General features: G+C 32.9%; 3 protein-coding genes and 1 non-coding gene across 4 annotated transcripts; 2 read left to right on the forward strand and 2 right to left on the reverse strand.

The window, feature by feature from the left end:
* Positions 1 to 789: 789 nt before the first annotated feature.
* Positions 790 to 4,298, forward strand: LOC25484783 (protein NETWORKED 4B). Its single transcript, XM_013613770.3, has 3 exons — positions 790 to 1,002; positions 1,608 to 1,769; positions 2,844 to 4,298. Exons 2-3 carry the CDS (start codon positions 1,658 to 1,660, stop codon positions 4,208 to 4,210), a joined length of 1,479 nt encoding a protein of 492 aa, XP_013469224.1. The 5' UTR covers positions 790 to 1,002; positions 1,608 to 1,657; the 3' UTR covers positions 4,211 to 4,298.
* Positions 4,299 to 4,847: 549 nt separating this feature from the next.
* Positions 4,848 to 5,621, reverse strand: LOC25484784 (classical arabinogalactan protein 26). The gene has a single exon (XM_024783967.2). It carries the CDS (start codon positions 5,456 to 5,458, stop codon positions 5,042 to 5,044), a length of 417 nt encoding a protein of 138 aa, XP_024639735.1. The 5' UTR covers positions 5,459 to 5,621; the 3' UTR covers positions 4,848 to 5,041.
* A 2,969-nt stretch (positions 5,622 to 8,590) lies between these two features.
* TRNAL-AAG (transfer RNA leucine (anticodon AAG)) lies at positions 8,591 to 8,671 on the forward strand. The gene has a single exon. It is a non-coding gene; the product is annotated as a tRNA-Leu (tRNA).
* Positions 8,672 to 9,314: 643 nt separating this feature from the next.
* LOC25484786 (protease Do-like 2, chloroplastic) lies at positions 9,315 to 18,266 on the reverse strand. Its single transcript, XM_013613772.3, has 21 exons — positions 17,980 to 18,266; positions 17,669 to 17,770; positions 16,929 to 16,979; positions 16,362 to 16,435; positions 16,218 to 16,281; positions 15,748 to 15,792; positions 14,577 to 14,684; positions 13,736 to 13,813; positions 13,594 to 13,660; positions 13,384 to 13,442; positions 12,744 to 12,843; positions 12,200 to 12,279; positions 11,665 to 11,721; positions 11,475 to 11,578; positions 10,948 to 11,035; positions 10,773 to 10,858; positions 10,630 to 10,654; positions 10,463 to 10,534; positions 10,250 to 10,300; positions 10,108 to 10,168; positions 9,315 to 10,019 (listed from the first exon to the last, which is right to left on the reverse strand). The coding sequence occupies exons 1-21, from the start codon at positions 18,145 to 18,147 to the stop codon at positions 9,769 to 9,771; spliced, it is 1,791 nt and encodes a 596-aa protein (XP_013469226.1). The 5' UTR covers positions 18,148 to 18,266; the 3' UTR covers positions 9,315 to 9,768.
* Positions 18,267 to 19,577: the final 1,311 nt, after the last annotated feature.

Below are 19,577 nucleotides of genomic sequence, written 5' to 3' on the forward strand. Positions count from 1 at the left end.
AAAAAATAAAACTAGATGTTTCCAACCTCTCAAATTTTTCCCTTTCATTTTTGGTCCTTAATCGTCATAATTTTGAGATGTTGTTGACATTTCCTAAATAAGTAATATGGACGCATATAAGTTAGACATAGTAGATCGACATAATTTAGACAGATTAATATGAAGATAATAAACTAATCATTAAGGACAAAAACAAGAACATTTTTTAGGTGCACGTAAACATGTTGTTTAAGAAATTAAAATCAAAATTCACTATAATTTTAGGGATGTAAAACTTATCTAACACATATTATTATTGATACCAAATTCTGAATTTTATCTTATTTTTGAACTTTATTGACTAATATTTATTTCTGACAATTCCTTTTTGACTCAAGGTATAAATGGAATGGAAGTTTATTGACAACTATTGACCAAAGTTATAGATGGAAGTTTCTTGATGATATGTTTGACTCATTGCTTTTGCTTCCAACGGTTAAATCAAATTTATATATTGGCAAAAATCATATGAACATAACATCAACAAGAGCGCATTTCACATCCATCCACCAACGCCCACAGTCACGCTTCCTCCTCCTGTTTTCCTTTTCTCCACATTCATTCCATATTTTTTTTTTGTAATGAAAATTTAATTAATAAATTTAATCACCATATTAAGCCGCATTATTCTACTATAAATCAATACTAATCCCATTCCACAAAACATGCATTTTTTCCCTCCTTTAGAATTTGAAACCTTTGTTCTGTAGTGAACTAAGCTCAATCCCATCACCAAGTCAAACAATTTTTGAATCTCTCTCTATTCTAGTAACTGATGAATGACTATTCTATTCTATTGGCATTTAGCTCGAGGATATAGGTACTGTCAATATCAAACACACGTGTCACAACATCACAGGTTGAGCCCTCTCAAATAAAACAAACACATTCAAAACCAAACAGAAACTGCACTTCTACTTGTTCTACCGCTCTCTGCTTTTGTTCTTGTTCAATTCAACTAAGGTGGGTGCTTCTCTTATCTTCTTCTTCTTCTTCTTATTCATAGCTTAACATTGCAAAGATCGTATCTTTTTTACTTTTTCTTCATGTTAGTACCATTCTTGAAGTTTTTATTTAACTGGGTCAACGTTTTAAATCAAAAATATAGAAAAAGTTTCCATTTTTATTTATTTGTATGTGTTAATGTTTATCATTTTAGTTTTTGAAAGTTTTTTTTTTTTTTTTTGTTTTGTTGTGTTTTTCTATGTGCTGTCTTGTAAAAATCGAAGAGGCGGTGTCAGTGTAAAAGTCGGTTCATGCATTTGTCCCTTCATGTTAATTCGATGTTTTTGGTTCTTTTCATTCTTACTATCCCTGATTTATTTCTCATTTTTATTCAGATTTTTTTTTGACTCACTTTCTATTTTATTTTTTTTGCCCTTTGTGATTACGACGTGCTAATTATTAATGAGAAAGTGACAACATAAATTCCCCAAGTATACTACTATTCTTGCTCAAAAAAAAAAGAGAAAGTATACTACTATTCTATTCAATGTTGTTTAATGTTTTTTCTCTTATAGTAAATTTTCTTTTGACTAACTTTTTTCTTTTTTGTATATATGTATTAGGTTTTTGTTGTTGGTGATATCTAAGTAAAGAAACAGTAAGGAAAAAGAAGATGAGTGAAAGTACTATGAAGATGAAGAATCAACCGTCACAGTCACACTGGTGGTGGCTTGATGACAACACCACCGTTAGAAGATCAGCATGGCTTCAATCTACACTTACTGGTATACTATCCACTTCCTTTCCTTCCTTTTATTCATTTGAGTTTCTGTTTAAAATATTTTTAATTAGTGTTAGGCCATGAAGCATGGACACTTCTTGTATTAGACATGTCCCGGTGTCTTGTGTCCGACACCGACACATACAATTACACTAAATTATGTGATTTTCTAAAATTATTAGCGGTGTCGGCGTTTCCGTGTCCATATCCGTTCTTCATAGGTGTTCTTCATAGGTGCTAGGTTGTTTTAGTTTTTGGTGAAGAATTAGGCAATTGATATTGATTAATTAGTACTAAATTAGAAGCAACAACTTAATACTAGATTGGCCTATTTTTTTGGGTTAACCTTCTTGTTCAAACACATGGAATTTTGGATATGGAAAATGAATGATGATTTGCAAGAAATGCATTCAATGATGTTTTGGTTGATTGTGTCTAACCCTTGTAATAAAGGCATAGTAGTACCATATGATTGACCATCTCACCAATCATTCTTTTTTTTCTCATGTAGACCCATATAAGTCTGTTTGTTTCCTATTAAATTTCTGGACCCGCATGATTCTGTACTGAAAAACACTTGAAAACCATCTCCTTCGTTTAAATTCCGGTTGAGAGAGGTATCTGTATTACTATTTACTGTCCGACGATGTCTGGAAGGGGATTCCCTCTCTAGTGGAGGGAACCTTTGAGAAATAAAGAAAACCCCTTTTCAAAAGAAGTTAGATGGGCAAAAAGAGATACTTATATAACACGAGTGAAAAAAGTGAAAAGGTTCTGTTATGAGCCTTTGTTATTATTTCAAAGAGTGTTTCTTTTCAAAACATTTTTTCTCTTGACATTTTTTGACTGAGTATTTTCTAGTATTTAAAAGTGAAAAGGTTATGGGCCTTTGTTATTATTTCATTCAAGAGTGTTACTTTTCAAAACCTTTTTTCTCTTGACATCTTTTGGTTGTTTCCCTATGCAATTTGCATATGGTATCTAGGCTTTTGTGATTTGTGAACAAATACCAGAGTGTAAATAATTAACGTGATTTATTGTTAAGTAATATGTGTGTATGGTTGTTTATTTATGGCAGAGCTGAATGAGAAGACAAAGGCAATGTTGAAATTAATTGAAGGAGATGCAGATTCCTTTGCACAAAGAGCTGAGATGTTTTACAAGAAGAGGCCAGAGCTTGTGAGCATGGTTGAAGATTTCTATAGGAAACACCGCTTGTTAGCTGAACGGTTTGATCAAGTCAGGCCTGAATCCGGAATTCGCCTGCTCACCCCTTCTGCTTCACTTAAGCATTCTCAACCAGAGAAGTTGGTGAGTTTTGATGATGATCGTGGGTATGATAGCTATTCTGAGAGTTGCGATGTAGAGGAATCTGTGAAATCGGAAATTGATGATCCTGAGCATGAAGAGGAAGTTCAGTCCGTGGATGCAAATGAAGTGATGAAGCTGACAAGCGAAACTGAGAGACTCGGTGAAGAGAAGAAAACTCATAAGGAACACATCAAGCAGAAAGATGACATTCTTGATGAAGTAATGAAATTAAGAGAAGAGATAGAACTACTCAGAAAAGAGAATGAAGCGCATAAGGACAAACTCAAGCAGAAAGAGACCATTAGTAATGAAGTAGTAAAGAAGTTGAGGGAAGAAATAGAACAACTGAAGAAAGTGAATAATGCACAGAAGGATGGACTCAATCAGAAAGATACCATTTGTAATGACGTAATGAAGTTGAGGGACGAGATTAAACAACTCGAGAAAGAAAATGAAGCACAGAAGAATGAACTCAAGCAGAAAGGTACCATCAATAATGAAGTAATGAAGCTGAGGGAAGAAACAGATGAACTCAAGAAAGGGAATGAAACACTGAAGCTTGAACTGAAGCACAAAGATGATATTAGTAATGAACTAATGAAGTTGAAGGAGGAGATAGAACGACTCGAGAAAGAGAATGAAGCGCAAAAGGCTGAACTCAAAGAGAAAGATACCATATGCAATGAGGTAGTGAAGTTGAGGGAAGAGAATGAAGCTCAGAGAGATGAACTGAAGCAGAAAGATACCATTTGCAATGAAGTAATGAAGTTGAGGGAAGAATTAGAAAGACACAAGAAAGAGAATGAAGCAAAAAAGAGAGAAAGTTTTAGAGAATATACCATTTGTGATGAAGTAATGATGTTGATGGAAGAGAGAGAAAGTTTTAGAGAAGAGAATAGGACTCAGAAGAATGATCTGAAGCTGAAAGACAAAGAGAAAATAGAGGTAATAAGACAGCTGAGTTCAACAATAGATATGCTGAAGCAGGAAAATGTAAAAATGAGAAGCTTCATAGCTAAGGAATCTGCCAAGAAATGGAAGACCCCATTTGAGTTCAACAAACTTATTGAAACATTCTCAGGGAAATTGCTTAAGGGGATTCCAAGGAATAAGCCTAGTATTGTAGCTCTCTAGATATGGTTCAATTAGTTTAAAATACTATATAGTTCTCTAAACAATATTATAAAGATGATATATACATATGTAATATGTTAGTGCCTTATGATAGTAGCCTAGAAATCAATAAAATATGTTTCCAATCCTAGTGTACTTTATTACAGAACTAATTAATATTCTTAACAATATTCCAAATGTTACAATTTTATTTATTTATTTATTTGTCTAATACCTGTATTCATCTCTCCTTTTCATGCCTCAAAAGTTTAATTTCCCCTATATCTTAATGTGAAGTGCACAACAAGCAGAGTCATTAAAAGCTTCTTTTCTGCCACAGAGGAAAGCATTCATTGTTCAATTGATTGCTAAAGCCAACGATCTTTATAAATAAATAGGAAGTTGTCACTGCATTGCTAACTTCTATGGTATATTCCCCACTTTAAAGCCATATAAAGAGATATCAAAAGAATATACAATTATAATATACTAAAAAAAGTAACATACACTGAAAAATAAAGAGCCAAACTTTAAACACCTCATGTTTTATATCTCACAGCTCTGCAGTTCCTATCGGGAGTTTGAATCTATCCGAACTATCTTTGACGGACTTTACTTACCTCACGGTCAAACTCTGAATTATCAGGGACATTTTCCCTTTAGAATCGAACAGTTAAGATTAAAAATTGACATGATAGAACGATGACAAAAATTTACCTCCATTTATTATTTCTACATTCAAATTACTCATCAGACAGACACTTAAAAATGTTCACTAACTAGCCTTAAATTTTTAGAACATTATTATTACATGATTTTAGAAGACAGGCAGAAACAAACATCAGCATGTAATCACATACCATGAAGCTGAATTATACAAACTAACATGATAGCAAGATGTAAAATTGAATACATTAGGAGAGATGAACCCTGAGAAGAAGGGCCTAAAGCCGGTGGCATAGACTCGGATGGTGGAAAAGCCGAAACAGGACCTTGATGAGTTGAGATATCTGGATTTGGAGGGCTAGGACTTGAAGGAATTGTTGGTAATGAAGAATCCGATGGAGAGTAAGCAACTCCTCCAGGGGAAGGAAACAGTGGCTCCATATCTGGTGACATTGCAGGAGAAAAGAGAGGAGCTTCTGGTAATGTAGTTGGTGCTGCTGAGATTGTTGAAATATGCATGGTTTTTGCAGAAGCCAAAGCTAATGAACAATTGCATGCTATTAAGGCTAGGAATATTGATGAGAATGACCAAAAGGAAGCCATAAATGATGATAGATAAAAATTAATTAATTTATGATGTACTCTTTTTGCAGTTCTTAATGAAATGTGTCCGAGAGAGAGAAATGTTCTTGAGGAAGTTTATGATTGAAGTATAGAACTTACAAAAGGGTGTATAAGAAGTGGTGGTGGGCACAAATTTTTTAGTGGTAGTTGATAATTGGTACTTTTTTTATGTCACAGCTTTCACATAAAACATTGTTATGCTACAAGACAAAGTTGATAGGTATTTTTTACCTTGTGGAGCACATGAATCTGAGGTGTCTTTAGCATAAAAGTAAACACTAAAAGATATTAAGAAAAACCAATGGTATGAGTTAGCATCTTAGTTATAGTTACTAGGTAGGAATTCAGAATATGCATCTGTAAATACTGAGATTCACAATTCTTAGTTCTAAAAATTTCATCTCTACCTTTTTATGTCCTGCCTATTTTCTAGAGAGCTGTTAGGGGCCATATAACAGTTCCACTAGAGAGACCTTCATTGAGTACACTTTTATAGGTCCTAAATCTATGAAAATATAATGATAATGTTAAGGAACTCTAGGGAAAGAATTTGAAGAATAGATAAATGAATTCTTAGGCATGAAGTAAGTAAACTATGTTTAGTTGAAATAGAAATGAAAAGTGCTTCATTTACACATAATGAATCATTAAAATTTAGAATTCAACATCTAATCTTAAATATTTAGTGAGTGGTTTGGATGGAAATCCAAAATACTCTCTAAAAGGTTTAATAGAACTCTTTATACAATTGTTAAAATGAAATATTTTATAGCAACGATGCATAGTAAAATTATTTGGGGGGTAAAAAGTAAAACTAAAACTCTGAAAGGGTTAAACAAGGAAAAGAAAGCCAACCAAACACCAAACAATAGGGGAATCTTAAGGCAGGTTATATCTAAGGTACGATAAGTCTTGCACTATGTATATCGTTGTGTTCACCGTTGAATCAATAAATCTTATCGTTATATTAAATGAAATATGATAATGTTTATTGATCTAATGATAGAGAAAAAGACTTATGCACGATACAAGAACAAGTTACCAGTGTATGTTAGACAAAGCATCTTTTTAAGGTATTGTTTTGAGTGGTGATAGGTATACCACCTAATGTGGCAATCCCACTCTTATACACCTCTTATGTGGCACAATTTAATTTAAAATAATAAAATATCAGTGTTATATCCTAGCTGCCTTTCCCCTTCTCGTTCTTCTCCCCTTCTCTTTACAGATTTGTTTTTGTTCTGATTCAAAAGCTGGGAATATATTTTAGGCTTAAATATGATATTAGTCCCTGTAATTTGGGTCGGTTTTGAATTTCGTCCCTATAAAAAAAAAACTTTGAATTACATCCCTGTAAAAAAAAATTTGTTTGAAAAAGGTCCCTGGCCCCACATTTTTTATGATGTGGCATGGTTTTTGCCATGTGGCAGTTGCTGACTGTGCAACTTATGCCACGTGGCATGCCACATAATATTAATTTTTTAAAAATAATTTTAAAATTCTAAAAATATAAAAAAAATTAAAAAATCTGAAAAAAATTTAAAATTATTTTTATCATATAATTTTCAAAAAAAAAAATTATTTTTTTTAAAATTATAAAATCTGAAATTTCTGAAAAAAAAAATTCGAAAAAAAAAATATAATTTTCAAATTAAAAAAAATTAATGGTCGAAAATTTAATTTTAACAGTTTTTTTTCGATTTTTTTAAATGATTTTTGAATTTATTTTCATAATTTTTCAAAACTTTAAAAAAAAAAATAAATTTAATTACGTGGCTGCCACGTGGCAAAACCCATGCCATATCGTAAAAAATGTGGGGCCAGAGACTTTTTCAAACAATTTTTTTTTACAGGGATGATTTTCAAACTTTTTTTTTTTACAAGGACGAAAATCAAAACGGGCCCAAATTACAGAGACGAAAATGATATTTAAGCCTATATTTTATTTTGATCAGAATCAGAAATCGTGTTTGCATCCTCAGCAGCCGAGTTCCTACACTGCAGTCTCTGCAACAATATTGTTGATCATTGAATTAAGCAAGCTAATGGCCGAGATATTTCAAACATAACTTAACATAAAAAATTGTTTTTTTTCTTTTTTTTTTACAGAAGTTAACATGATGAGAAAATACCGTCTTCTTTCTTATTTTCCACCAATAATCAGGTTTATCACTTTTTTTTTTTTGTGAACACTTGTTTTTTGAAACGTTTTGCTAATCCCTTACAATTGCTTTGTTACTCATTTTCTACCCAACATTTATCTGGATCCCATTTTTATTGTTTCTCCTCGTTCTACCCAGCATAACAACAAATATAAATCCACAACATTTACAGTAAATTGGAGTGAAATTTTTGTAGAATAATCAACAACAAACTCAAACCCAAATTCTGATTAATATGTTAACAAAAAATTATATGAAAAAGAAAATCCATTGATCGACGACGCCGGAATGAAGCCACAATCATTTTTAGATTGTCCAATCATTCTTTGCTCAATCATTCATTGTTACAGAGCGACTCTCACTCTCTCTCTAGTATGCGCAGCGCAAGTGTTAACCAAAGAAAGATTTGATGGTTTTTCTTTGTTTTGTACATTGACATTTTTTAATTAATATTTGAATGGTCAGATTACTAAAATAAAAAAAAAAGTGTGATAAATTTACTAAAATATCCCTGCCACATATGGTGATAGAAGAGTGGTACAAAAAAGAATGTGTCTACCAATATTTTCCCTATTGTTTTCTCTTCTCTCTTGCATGTTTGTATTCCTTCATATTAATTAGGTTCATGGGTCACTTTGGATTAATAATAATATGTTGTATGTGAATGGGTCATATACCCATATTTTAATCACGGACAGACACATATGGAAGAAACGTGTTTTTGATTGTTGGGTAGTACTATACACATGCAACTTTCACAATGTAAATGGTAATAAGACAATATGGTGTGACTAGTGGTAGGGACTAGTAACTAGTAAGTGTGAGCTGCATATTATGGAGAAGGTGTCACTCGCAAATTGAGCCAACTTTATTATCTAGTGCTCCTTATTTTATAAAGAATTTATGAAGTTATGAATAATAACATTCCGCGCAGAAGAAATATTAACAAGTTGATATGGCCGAGTTGGTCTAAGGCGCCAGATTAAGGTTCTGGTCCGAAAGGGCGTGGGTTCAAATCCCACTGTCAACATATTCTTTTTTTTTTAATGTTTTTTCAGTTTTTAATACAAAATATCGTTCGTCCCTCAATTCACCTTTAATGCATTCAATTTATAAATTCTTTCATACTTCACAGTCAATTCATACTTTCTTTAACATTTTAATAATTTCAGACAGCATGATCACCCTTCAGCTGAGCCAGCAGACCTTGCTGCTTCTAGTTGATGCCAATATTGTCATGTGAGTGTGATTGCCTCTGTTAAATTCAGACATGATTGGAATCCTTCCAATGCAATTCTGTTAGGAATATGCCTATTATTGGAAGTTCATGAAAGAGAAACTTGGGATCCTTTCTGTCTTGCATTGGTGTACTGACAAAGGCTTAGAACATGTTCTGGTAGACAGAATTCACAACATTAGCTTATCATTGAATCAATTAAAACAAAAATTTTACTATTAAGTTTATTAAACTTAGACCAACAAACAAATATGATTGCTCAATTGCCATGAAACTAACATTCTAGATTGCATTACCGATGCTTTCTTTGAGGAAATGCGGCAAGTCTTTTATTGTCAAAAATAAAAATTCCTTACACAACGGAAAGTCTTGTTTTCCTTGTCGGGTCAAATTTAAAATTTCCCAGAAACCAAGCCTCGTTCAAACTGGGCATTAATAACTTAACAATGTAAAGTGAAATCTTGCATTAATTGCATCAAAGACATAGTTGTAACTTCTAAGAGTCACTCCTATGTGCATTATTATTTCCCCCAAAATACAGAATGCGGGATAAAATTTGAGAGATCAAATCTAAAGAGATCTTCCAAGTTTATCAAATCAAGGAGTCACACTAAAAAGAATAAAAATTACATAGAAGAAAAAGCCACGAGCTCTTGCCTATAGTCCCGTCCCTTCTCTAAAATAATTTATGAGACAGAGGGAGAGAGAGAACAAATCATCGCCTCAAGCATTTTTCAGATGGCAGCTATGAAACTATTCATGTGGTCACATCAAGTTTGCTCCTCATCCTGTTGCTGGACTTTTTGCTGCCAAAAATTGTGACCATATGCTTCAAATATGGCCTCGAAGAGAAATTTCACACTAACACGACATCTCCAGGTTAAAAATCATTATGCCCAGAGCAATCCATCGTGGCCAACTTCAAAATTTGAAACCGGGCTATCACCAAATTCCTGGTCTGGTGGTTGGTCACCTTCTACTTCTTGTGAATCCACATATGGTTGCAAAAGATCAGAAGATCTTTCAGATGGAATACCATAGTCTCTCAGCAAAGATGACGATGCGGCAGCAACGGCTTCTCTCTCCAAAACAGCAGCATAGCAATCTTCAAATTCAAAACACAGATATTTGTTCTTGCATGCTGAAAAGAAGAAAAGCAATGAAACAACCATGAGACACATCACAAAAGAAAATGATCGCACAATGGATTAGATAAAGCAATATCTTACAATCAATGAGATGAGCAAGATGATGGATGTTTTTAATTCGAACTCCGTTGAATTTTATAATCTGCAAAAAATATCATTTTAGAGAAACATAAATGAAGTAGTGAGCCAGCGGGAGTCAATCTCACAAATTAAAATGACTTGCCTGCTGATTGCTCATATCCTCATAACCTATGTTGAGTTCATTTGCCAAGACCTGTCAAGTGGAAAAGAAGTAACACAAAATTATACTACACAAAGAAACAACAAAAATTTGACTAGAAAATGTAAAATGATATAAAAATTTGACTAATTCCTCTACATCATACAGTCAAACAAACATAATAGACATGATTTTTGAAGAAATTCAACAACCAACCTGTGAGAGAATTACAATCTGTTCCCCTTTAAACCTTGCAAATGAATAACGCGCCTTTGCCAATAACTTTAGCTGATCATGAAAAGAGAGAAAAAAAAAAACTCAATCACAAACTCATTGCTTTCCAGCTTTGTGCTTTAAGGCTAATCCGCAAATTCAAAACTTACCCCTATACAATCTTCACGTTCCTCCCTGTCAAAAGTTACATAATTAATTAATGAAATAAATAATAATTCATCAAAAGGAGACCCCCCCCCCCCAAAAAAAAAAAAAAAAAAAAAAACTTATATAAAGAATAAATGCAACATACTCAATCAATGGTTCTGAAAGAGGTGTGAACACTAAGCCGGCAATAATTAAGTAGGAAGGCTGACCTTCATCAATATGAAAGGGAACCTGGAATTTTTTTTGCAAAACAAAGAGCATCAGATCAATAGAATCATGGAATTGATTGATACCAAATTTCTATATGACAAATCACATACCAAATGAACTCGTGGGTTTAAAATAACTTTAGCTTTCATTGATGTTCCGTCTCTGACGATACCAAGTTCTGCAGTATCACCTGCAAATCTGTATAACATTGTTATTCTAGGGTTCCATCCTAAGCATATAAATGGCCCATAAAATCAAATGTCAAATGCTCTGATCCTTGCTTCATGATATTCTTATATAAGGCATCGTAATAAGCCACAAAGTAAACATATAAGAGTATCTGCAATATAAATTGCATTACAAAATATTCGAGAAACCAATAGTGAAGTATTATTATACTTAGTCCCCACGCAATTTCATGTAGAAATTATAATACACATATTGCAAAAGCATTGGAGTAGCAAGAAAGTAATACTGTTAACATGACAAAATTGAAATCTCATAATTATAGCTTTCGTTTGAAGAAGCTATAGATCAACCGTGAAATTCAGTGCAACAACAATATGTAATAAGTGATAAACTGTAAATCAAATGCAGTTTTTGATATCTTGAATTTTGAAGAAAAAGAAGCTCTTACTTTTGACTAATGAGGTAGTGGAAGGCAATTCTCTCATTTGAGCGGAATGGAACTGTTCCTTCACATCCAACACGTATATCATCAAAGCTGACAATCACATCACCCTGTAATGGCAAGATTTATCTAAAATGTCAATGCCTCATACAATTGGTATAAGTTCCTCAGAATTCACATTCAACAATCACTATACCTCCTTTAATACATTATTTGCATCAGAAGTTGGTTCAACTCTACGTACCAATACACCCTGCACAAGACAAAAAGAGTGAAAAATCCAAATTCATTACATATAAAATTATTTATTGTTGAAGAAAAGAGAAAAAGAGTTGTCAAAATAACAAAACTTCACTGATATGGTGTATCATGATGAGATGGGAAACTAATCACCATCAATATGAGATATGGTGTGACGAGAAATCACCATGGGATGGTTAAAAACTCCATCTTTATGAAGTAGGTATTGCAAAACCAATCACGGAGAAAATGAAGTAGTGCCACGGAGAAAATGAAAGAGAAGTGCACAAGAAAAGGCCTCACAAACTTGATGAGCAAACAAGATAATGTAAAAATAGTGTATGATATTTATTAGGACACTACAGTTTAGAAGAGTGGAAGTAACATCAAATGCGGTATGAAGATAAGCAGACCCCGTATATGTGAATAACAGCCATTCTGGCATCTGCAATCACCAGTGTTCAAACAAATAATCTCCATGCATAACATACCTCATTAGACTGTAGTTTCAAACATGCTCGCAGTGCAGGATTCTCTAACTTTTGTATAAGTACTCCAAGACAAGGGAAACCTGGGAGTGAAAACATAGTTTTAGACAACCAGCATAGTTTGCATATTAAGCTTTTTAGGAGGCTTGAAACAACACATGGTATGATTTATGAAATACAATAGTGAATTAGCGATAATCTATTTTCCAGATACATGCTAGAATTCACAGAGCATCAGATCAACAGATTCAATGTATTGGCATAACAGAAATTGGTTAAATCACGCACACAAAACAGAAAAGCACACATTAAGAACAATTTTAGGTGGTTAAGAAATTGGCATGTAAAAGGCAATGTGCACAGGATTCTAAACCTCATCTTATATCAGCATAAATGTTTGTCAAAGTCTATTTCTATGTAAAACATTGATTTTATCAGTAACACGTTTTTAGGGAACCGAGTCATACAAATGATAATTAGAGTTTCAGACAAAACACTGAATCTTCCCAAGCAGTATGATACAATGCCTCCAGTTAACATTTCTTACCAGTATACTTGCCATTCTTTTCGTAGTCAGTCAGAAAATGAGATACAACTGTTGATGGAATCACATATCCAATATTCTCAGCATCTTCAGATCTGTAGACCTAGAAGCATTGTCCCTTAAGTAAATGATCCAGAATAGAAAACAACGTAATGAAATGTTTGATCAGTTAAAACAGGATTATCTGGCAGGAACCAACTCCCCCAAAAGTTCAAATTGTTAGGTGAAAGCTTGTGAAAGGATTTACACTACACTTAACAGTTAACACACTTCTTCACACGGGTCTTTTGGCTTGAAGTGTAGACACTATACAATCCCACCTACCTTGTGCTTAAATTTAACCTTTTTATTTTTAAAAAAAATGTGGAGAGCAAGACCCTTAAATACCATATTAAGAACCAGATTCCCAAAAGCTAAGGTTGTTAATGAAGCCTTGTGAATGATTTACTATCTAACAAAAACTGAAGTAATATTCTTTCTTAACTAATAGAATTAAGTAGTCATTCTTTCAACCAATTTGGGTTGGCCTAGAGGTGTTGGCTTGCGACCTTGGAGTGTGCTCCTCTCAAGGTCTCAGGTTTGATTCCCTCTGGTGCCAATTTCGGTGGGCTGAGTTCACACAGAGCTATGCTCTAAAATCTACCTGAAATGCCACCCCAATGCACTCTCCTTGATCATTGAATGCTGGGCCTCCGCTATTGCCTAAAATTTAACATGTGTAAGTAATTTCTATTACAGTATCACATCAATATAAAATCCCATAAAAAAGGAAGAAATTATTTCAATGCTGGTTGGCAGAAATATTATTTAGAATAAGAAAAGATAGACTAGAACCACTTTTAGATATACTAACCAGGATTTATTGCTGCATCAATTTGAATGCCTAACAACTCAGATGATCCATGAGCATATGATGTAACCTGGTTACAATTTTTATTCAACAATTGCGAACTAAAATCTCGGATAAAAAAAAAATCACATGCAATATATCAAACCTCTACACGAGATACAACTCCCTTTGTCACTGAAATTGTGTCTCCTCCAAAAGGATATCCCACAACCGTTACAGAATCCTTCATGTTACAAAAATATATATAAGTCAAACCATCCAAACAATTATAAAAAAAAAATTCAAACAATCCAAACAAGAGTATACTGTTAGAAAATTTAAACAGGACAAACTATACACACACACTTCAAAAATAGTCTAATTAAATACTGTTTCTTGCATTTTTCGTAAATTTATTGAAACAACATAATCTTGGTAGTTGGTATGGATCAAAGACCGCAATAAATCAGCAATTATTTTTTTTTTTGAAGAAAAATCAGCAATTATTTAGAAAGCAGAAGTGGTGGAGAATGGATGGAAGGATAAAGGAAGGAAAACTACTCTCCCATACGATTTGGAACAATACCAATAATAGCTAAAATATCTAACGGAAACTATTTCAAATAAAGGATGGAATCTTTAGGAACGGTGTATTATGGTGTCATTTACATATTTGATAGCAGATATTGATCAAGTGACATAATCAACCGTTTTCAAAATTTGTGTTAGATATTACCTTTTAACCTAACCAATTTTAAAAGCTTAATAGCCAAAATGAAAGTAAGACTAGCATCATGTACCTAACAATGACACTAGAGACGAAAATATCACTTCACCACCCTAACTCTATACATCCATCCAACGCCCTTTGAGAGTGTTCATACATCAGTTACCCAGATCACTTTGACTTCAATAACAGCTCAGCTACTACGATTGCAATGAAGAATTACCAAAGCAGGAAGAAGCAAATTAAAAAAAAAATAAAAATAACAGTGATAGTTTTAAACCTGTAGATGTGGCAAATGTCCAAATCTAAGAGGTTCTACATCTCTCCAAAACTCCTCGCTTTCTACTGAAAGCAAAGCTAAATCACAACCAGCAGCTCTGGCTAAAACCTGTACATTCCATCAATGAGAATAAGGTATATATATTGACATGTGCTACATAATAATATCCATGTCTAAGAGTCTTCTGTTGACAATTGTATACTTGTTTGGAAAATTTATAAAATAAAATAAAAAAATTATTAATACATAATTTATGTTGTCATGTTTAGAATATATAAAATATGAAATATTGCTAGGGACCTTGGAGTGTACTCCTCCTCAAGGTCTCAGGTTCGTTTCTCCCCGGTGCTAATTTGGGTGTGCTAGTTTAGCTTCTTAAAAAAAAATGAAATATGAAATATTTCAGAATATCTTAGCTCAGTTGGTAGGGACAATGCAAGGTCCAGGGTTCAAACCCTGACCACCACCAAAAAAAGAAAATCTGATTTTATCTCCTAGGATCAACTTCCAAGCTTTAAGTATCTTAGATTAGTTCCTAGGATTAATGTCCATATTACTTGGCTATTGTCACAATTTGTTTTATTTCCATATGTTCATCGCATAACTTGTATGTACAAATACTTCTTTTTCCATATCATCGTAAATCAAAACAGGACAAGTGAACCAACAAAACGTTCCCAGGAGAACTAATTTCTTTGAATCGTCGAAAGAAACAAAACCATTTTCTAATATATAATACTGTCTTGAAAGCGTCATTGCTGCAAATTACCTGAATTACAATCATCGCTCATAAACTTATATTGAAAGTCCCCAACCCTTCGAAGTTGCAATCGAGTGATATACAAGCTTTCTTGATATTCTACCATTTATAACCTATTTTTACCCATTCATGGCTAACATGCACTGTACAATTGATTCATTGAGAATTTTAAACATGCTATAACTTGCAGTTTAACCTATAGAAATCAGCTTTCTCTTCTGCAATTCTTTTTACAAACTACATTTTTATGATTTATATGGTCGTAACATTCTAGTCCCATATGCTACTGAGGATAAATAAGTTAGTCCTACTTAGTCAGATATGCTAAGCAAACCATTCTCGACACCCAAAGTTTGATAACATAATAGTATATTGAGAAAAAACAATACAGCTCCATCATGACAGACATACCTTAGCCACATATTTCGAGTCATCCCCTCTTCTCTTGACCTTAACCTGCAATTATCCCCAAAAAAATATAACAATTGAATCTCCTTACATTTCATTACACATCGAACCTTACAATTAAATGAATAAAGTATGAACATCAAAAGAATGTTGATACAAAGTTTAAAGTCTTATTGGGCATGCTATTTATAGCTTATATGAACAAACTTGTAAAAAGATAACACCTATTAACACAACAAATCCCAATATCCAGTGCCTGTTATCAATTTATGTAACTAAGCAAACTCTAGGAACTATCTTCCATAATTTTGATTTTCTTTGATCTGATCAATCATGAAATTTTTCCTAACTTTCTGCCTTTTAGTTGGCAATGTCATATATAAGATTCATTTGGAAGCCAATTTTAAGAACTTTAAAAATTTCATATTGCAAAATATACAATATACAGAAGAAATTAGAATTCAGGAAATTACCTGTGTATCGTGCTCCACACAATGTGCGTTGGTTAATAGTTTCTTGCCTCCAATCATAAACGCACTGCAAAGCATGTGGCCTGTTAGTTTAACTCAGGAAATATTTATTTATACTATTATGCAGTTAAGGTATTCAAGTCTTGCCTTCCAGTGCTTGTGAATTGTCTCTGTTTTTGCCATGGAAGTGAATAATCTGGGGCAGTATGCGTGCAGTAAACCTAAGGATGAAACAGGGAAAAGAGAAACTGTGTGTAAGGACGCTGAAAATGTGTGTAAGAGCAGTGCAAATATGTAACACAAAAATACTATATGAAGTTAAAGACATGGTAATTGCTCAATGATGAAAAGAAGAGATACAGTTTTAAGGCACTGTAAAAAGTAAAACCATATACATTATAGACAAGAGTATATTTAAGAAAATGTTAGGTGTCAAATGCTATTATCGTGAAATGAATGATGATCAGATATGGGACAAAGCGACAAAGACAATCAATAATGTTGAACTTTGAAATCATTAAACAACCTAGAGACATGCCATGAAAGCTTCAAGGACAAGATCCAACAACAGAAACACAGATGTCAGACATAATTGAGGCATGGCATAAAGGAAATATTTGCGTTCGGATTTTAAATTTGAGGTGCAACCGTTAAGGGTCTCTGAAACAAAATAAAATTAATTTGTAAGCAGGAATAAAAAGAGTAAAACTTCACCTTCACAACAGCATTGAGGAAAGCCGAATCTTGTAAAACACTTGATTCACCCTGAAATTAAAATAAAATCATTTAAAGAGGCAAGGAGAAGCATGCAAAGAGAAAGAATCATTTTGGCCTGTGACGGTTTCTCAATTGGAATAAGCATCTAATCCCAACCTTGTAAAATAAGTTATTGTACGTTAATGGATGCTTACAAAGATTGAGATGACGGGACTTCTAAAAAGCCTGGCATGCATAAGTTGATTTCAACTTATAAAAAGCCATTAGTTATAATACTTGTAATTATAACAATCTGATTTCAACATTTCCCCCCTATAAAGGCTTGTAGAAAAGTTTATCCAAACTAGGAATCAAACCGAATACCTATCTGTTGACGGTGTACAGTCCTACTGGTGGAGTCAACTCTCATTGACAAGCACAATTCTACTTTTAATTCAATTATCAGGAATGCAGAACAAACACAAACTATACATTATGATTTCACAGCCCAAAATAGTGACTTGACATTGAAATCTAAATACAAAAAATTGAATAACCCTAAACCTAACTTGTTCGAGACTAATGTAATAGGCCAAATAACATGACCCTTCTTCAGTAATGAAATCTCGGTGCTTATATGTCAAATTATCAGTTTCCACAATAACACTTCCAAATTTCCAGACAAATGCAACACATTCACATTCAGTTTAGCAATTTACAAATTATCATCTACCATGTCAATGTGATACAAAAAGTACCTGCTGATCCTTGGAGTCTACCACAAAGTCCTTATTTTTCCTTGAAGACTTAAAAGAAGCTGGCACCACATTCCCTCCAGTGGACCTTTCCTCCAACGAATTCTGAAAGATCAACAAAAAAAATAAACATTATGTATCTCATTGTATTTATATTTCATTGCATGTCATTGTCACATCACATCCACACAGAAAAAACATAAGTTAAAACAGTTTAAAGAACAAAATTCATGCTTATTTTCAAACAAAAAAAAAAAAGTGAATTTTGGGAAATAAATTCAAAAACAAAGTAAGAGGTAAAAATTGGGATTTACCTGTCCTTTGAAATTGGGGTCAGAATTGGAAGGAGTGCGGCTGCAACGAATGGAAATGAAGGGTCTCTGTGAAGGTGTATGAGTGTGCCTATGTGAGTAGCGGAATTTGACAGTGGAAGAAGATAACACAGAGAACATGGAACAGTAACTTGAAAGTGCAACAGCCATTTTCACTACACAAACAGAGACAGACAGACACAAGAGTTGAGTTCAATGTGTCTGCTCAACTATTTGTACTTGTGTTCTTGTTCTTGTTTTCTTATCCTCTTCACACCTTCTAGTATCTTATGTTTGAATGTTTTTCTATTTAAATAATATGTGAATTTAGTTTCATTTAATTTATAAAAACATATTATCATCTAATCATATTTCATTCTTTGGTTATTATTCAATGCATTTTATAATATTATGGTATATTTAAATGGTGAAAATTTATTCAATGTATATCTAATTTTTTTTTACTATATGTTGTAATTATTTCATTAATTAGTATGTCAATAATGTGTGATTTGAATATAAGATTGTTAATGCTTCCCGATCAATATTATAAATAAAACTTCATTTTTTTAAGATACATTGAATAATTGATGTATCTAATTTATAATAAATACTAAATACATTTTGTGATTTTTGTTAATAATAATGACCTGAAGAGAGTAAGTTTTAATTGAAATTATATGCTTAATTTTAATCCAATGCAAGTGAATATGTTTTTTTATAAATTATATGATGTTATGATTAAAATCAAATATTTTTAATAACACAACCATTTATGTTTGGCTGAAACATGATACTAACAAATATTTATCTCTTGTTATTTTCTAGAAACACTTCTGTTTTTCTTTATGAGATATTTGGTTTCATTTTTGCCATAGAATATGCGGCGCATAATGGTTGGAGACATGTTTGGCTATTTGGCTAGAGAGCGACTCAACAAGTGCTCTAATGATATTTAAAAACTCCTCTTTAGTCCCTATGGTGCTTCGAAACAAATAGCATAATATCATTAATCTTGATGCTCGTGTGATTTCTTCGCATATTTACCATGAAGGTAACTGTTGTGCTGATTTGTTGGCCAATATGGATCATAGTGTTCAAGATTTTGTTTGATTGGACATAAGATAAAGGTTTCATGGGATGCCAACCTAATTGAGTTGTCGTTGTTTCCTCTTAATGTCTTTCCACACTCATGGCTTACCTAAAAAAATAATCTAAGAGACTTGCTAAGGGCCACATTTGAGTTCTAATAGAGAGACCTTCATTGGGTATATGTTATAGAGTCTGACTCTAAGAAAATAAAATGCTAATGCTAAGGAATCATAGAGAAAGAATTTGAAAAATTGAGAAATTTTTAGGCATGAAGTAAAATATGTTTGTTGATTATAACTCATTATAATCTTCAAATTAATTGGGGTAAATACCTCTTTTCGTCCATGTAATATTAACGAATTTCAATTTTAATCTCTGTAAAAAAAAAAGATTTAGATTTTGTCTATGTAATTTCAGATTCTTCCACTTTTGGTCCCTCATTCCACCACGTCAGCAAAATCTGCATACATGGCACGTAAAATGAGGGACCAAAAGTGGATGAATCTGAA

The sequence above is a fragment of the Medicago truncatula genome, chromosome 1 (genome assembly GCF_003473485.1).
Source record: "Medicago truncatula cultivar Jemalong A17 chromosome 1, MtrunA17r5.0-ANR, whole genome shotgun sequence".
Lineage (NCBI taxonomy): Eukaryota > Viridiplantae > Streptophyta > Magnoliopsida > Fabales > Fabaceae > Medicago > Medicago truncatula.

Coding starts and splice junctions, on each gene's coding strand:
- LOC25484783 (XM_013613770.3), top strand. CDS start 1,658: ATGAGTGAAAGTACTATGAAGATGAAGAATCAACCGTCACAGTCACAC. Junction 1,770..2,843: donor GCTTCAATCTACACTTACTG/GTATACTATCCA, acceptor TATTTATGGCAG/AGCTGAATGAGAAGACAAAG.
- LOC25484784 (XM_024783967.2), bottom strand. CDS start 5,458: ATGGCTTCCTTTTGGTCATTCTCATCAATATTCCTAGCCTTAATAGCA.
- LOC25484786 (XM_013613772.3), bottom strand. CDS start 18,147: ATGGCTGTTGCACTTTCAAGTTACTGTTCCATGTTCTCTGTGTTATCT. Junction 17,771..17,979: donor ACCCCAATTTCAAAGGACAG/GTAAATCCCAAT, acceptor TTGATCTTTCAG/AATTCGTTGGAGGAAAGGTC. Junction 10,301..10,462: donor AGATTGTAATTCTCTCACAG/GTTGGTTGTTGA, acceptor TCCACTTGACAG/GTCTTGGCAAATGAACTCAA.